The sequence below is a fragment of the Coptis chinensis genome, chromosome 4 (genome assembly GCF_015680905.1).
Source record: "Coptis chinensis isolate HL-2020 chromosome 4, ASM1568090v1, whole genome shotgun sequence".
NCBI classification, from domain to species: domain Eukaryota; kingdom Viridiplantae; phylum Streptophyta; class Magnoliopsida; order Ranunculales; family Ranunculaceae; genus Coptis; species Coptis chinensis.
Window position 1 is genome coordinate 36,754,504 of NC_141459.1, and position 3,106 is coordinate 36,757,609.

Sequence of the window (3,106 nt, forward strand, 5' to 3'; positions counted from 1 at the left end):
GAATTCGGGATGAGGTAAAGAAGCTGAAGGACACTGGTATCATCTGCAAATGCAAGTTTACTGAGTGGTTGTCTAACATAGTGGCAGTTCCCAAAAAGAACGGGAAGGTAAGAATGTGTGTGGATTTTACAGACGTCAAGAAGGAGTGTCCAAAGGACTACTATCCCATGCCGCGAATATATGAGTTGGTGGACCGAACTGCGGAATTCAAGATTTTCTCATTCATGGATGCATCGATGGGCTAAAATTAGGTGATGATGTACGGTCCCGACCAAGAGAAGACCGCGTTCATAATGGAGGGGGAAACATATTGTTACACCAGAATGCCTTTTGGGCTAAAGAATGTAAGGGCAACATTTCAGAGAGTGGGGGAAAAGATGTTCAAAAGCATGATCAGAAAGGGAATGGGAATTTATATAAATGACATGGTAGAGAAGAGTATGATCGAGGACGAGCATCTGGCGGGGCTAAGTGAAACTTTCTCTATACTGCGAAGACATAGGCTGATGTTGAACCCAGAGAAGTGCACATTCGGGGTGACATACGGAAAGTTTTTGGGATACATTGCCACCTACCGCGGAATAGAAGCAAACCCGGACCAGATAAGGGCTTTGTTGGAAATGTCATCCCCGCAGAATGTGAAAGAGGTGCAGAGATTGGCCGGGAGGGTCGCAGCTCTCAACAGGTTCATATCAAAGTCCTCGAATAAATGTCGGCCTCTGTACCTACTCTTGAGAAGGACGACCGACTTTCAGTGGACCGCGACATGCGAAAGGGCTTTCTAGGAGTTGAAAGAGTATTTGGGGAAGGCACCGATTTTATCACACCTAGGGCAGGGGAAGAAGTTGTATTTGTACTTGGGGGTATTTGATTTTATCACACCCAAGGCAGGGGAAGAAGCTGTATTTGTACTTGGGGGTATCAGAACATGCAATTAGCTCAGTGCTAATCAGGGTAGTAGACAAGGCAGAGAGGCCGGTGTACTTCCAAAGCAAGATCATGTTGGACGCTGAAACAAGATACAACAGAATTGAGAAGTTTGCATTGGCTTTGATCTTTTCGGCGTTGAAGTTGAAACCTTATTTTGATGCTCACTCGGTGGTGGTGGTGACCAACTTCCCGCTGAAGTAGGCCCTGAAGGTGGAGAAATCAGGTCAAATGTTGAAATGGGCGGTAATGCTGAGTTCGTACAATATTGAGTATCAAGATAGGACCGTAGAAAAGGCACAAGTCGTGGCTAAGTTTCTGGTCGAGTTTCTAGCCGAGGATCCCACCTGGGGGGAAGAGATGATTATGGAACAGGAGATGGACCAAAACCACGACCCTCTAGATCCTTGGGACATGCGAAACGGATTGAGAGTCTTTGTAGATGGGTCCGCTACCGACACAGGGAATGGAATTAGGGTGGTGTTGGTCACTCCTGAGAATACCCGTCTGGAGTTATTAATGAAACTGGGTTTTGCTGCATCGAACAATGAGTCTGAATATGAGGCAGTAATAGCAGGTTTGGACTTAGCCAAGGATCTAGGGGTGAGAGAGCTAACAGTGTATTCAGATTCAAACTTGGTAATATGTCAGGTCAATGGAGGGTTCGCGGCCTGATGTCCAAGGACGGTGAAGTACTTAGATGTATTACAGAGAAGGGCAGACAAATTCGAGAGGATCAGTTTCGCTTGTCTAGGCAGGGGAGAGAACAGACACGCCAATGCATTGGCATATGTGACTGCGGTACTTCTCGGAACTGAAGGCAGATCCATCGAAGTCAGGGTACTGAGCAAACCGAGCACAGCAGAGGAAGAAGGGGTATGGTTAACTACTGACCACGAGATGGGATGGATGGAGCCCATTAAAAGTTTTCTTTCAGGGATAGAGATAGAGGACAAGCGAGAAAGAAGGAGAATGGAACAGGTGTCGCAGAGGTACACATTACTGGATGGAGACATATATTGGCGTAGTGTCGATGGACCGTGGCTGAAATGCCTGGGACCGTAGAAGGTGTAAGAGGTGTTGGGGGAAATTCACGAAGGGGATTGTGGGAGTCATTCAACCGAGAGAACTACAGCGCACCGGCTGTTAGCACAGGGGTATTTTTGGCCTTACATGAAAAGAGATGCCACTGAATATGCCAAGAGGTGCAAGAAATGCCAGAGTTTTGCACCACTGATACACGCGCCAACTTAGCCCTTGCACCAGGTCTATAGTCCATGGCCATTTGCTATGTGGGCATTGGACATCGTCGGACCCCTGCCCATAGCAAGCGGCAAAAGAAGGATTATGCTAGCCGCGACAGATTACTTTACAAAATGGGTCGAGTGTGTGGCTCTGCAACAGGTAAAGGAGGAACAGGTGAGAAAGTTCTTATAGGAAAACATCATATGTAGGTTTGGACTCCCACACACCATCATCGCGGATAACGGGACCCAGTTTATAGGGGGAAAAGTGAAAGCATTCCTCCAAGCGTTTGGGGTAAAGCAAGGATTCTCGGCCCTCTACAATCCAGAGGGGAATAGGCAGGCAGAGTCCTCAAACAAAGTTATATTAGATAATCTGAAGAAAAAGTTGGAGGAGCGCAAGGGGTCATGGGTGGAGGAGTTACACAGGGTACTATAGGCATACCGCACAACTCCGCGGACGTCTACCGGGGAATCGCCATTCGCTATGGCTTATGGAGTGGATGTCGTGGTTCCGTTGGAAATGATGTCCGCGACAACCAAGACCAAAGTTGTTGAGACAGGAGTTAATGGTACAGTACTAGCCAGGGAATTTAATCTTACAGAGGAGAGGAGAGACACCGCGCGCCTCAAATTGGAAGAGTACCGTAGGAGATGATAAACGTAAAATGAATAGTTCTACTCACAAATAAGCGATGAAACTAAATGCAAGTAAAACTAAAACTGAACTCATGTGTTTATTTATCAAAGATTATTCTACTCTCGAATCTATCGAAATAGAGTGGAGTAAAAGATTCATTCCACTCCTAGTTCTTTAGCATTCAATGTTTTCTAATATTATCGGTCCTATCCAAAGTTAGTGAGAGTAATGGTGGGAATAATACTACGATGCAAACTATGCTAACAAGATACGAATAACGAAATGACAGAAATAC

At 46.1% G+C, this 3,106-nt stretch overlaps 1 protein-coding gene across 1 annotated transcript; it reads left to right on the forward strand.

Annotated features, from left to right (window-relative positions):
• Positions 1–1,176: 1,176 nt before the first annotated feature.
• Positions 1,177–2,610, forward strand: LOC147503367 (uncharacterized). The gene is made up of 3 exons (XM_086604807.1): positions 1,177–1,566; positions 1,639–1,919; positions 2,382–2,610. The coding sequence occupies exons 1-3, from the start codon at positions 1,177–1,179 to the stop codon at positions 2,608–2,610; spliced, it is 900 nt and encodes a 299-aa protein (XP_086460933.1).
• Positions 2,611–3,106: the final 496 nt, after the last annotated feature.

Coding starts and splice junctions, on each gene's coding strand:
- LOC147503367 (XM_086604807.1), top strand. CDS start 1,177: ATGCTGAGTTCGTACAATATTGAGTATCAAGATAGGACCGTAGAAAAG. Junction 1,567..1,638: donor TGTATTCAGATTCAAACTTG/GTAATATGTCAG, acceptor GATGTATTACAG/AGAAGGGCAGACAAATTCGA. Junction 1,920..2,381: donor ATGGAACAGGTGTCGCAGAG/GTACACATTACT, acceptor CATCATATGTAG/GTTTGGACTCCCACACACCA.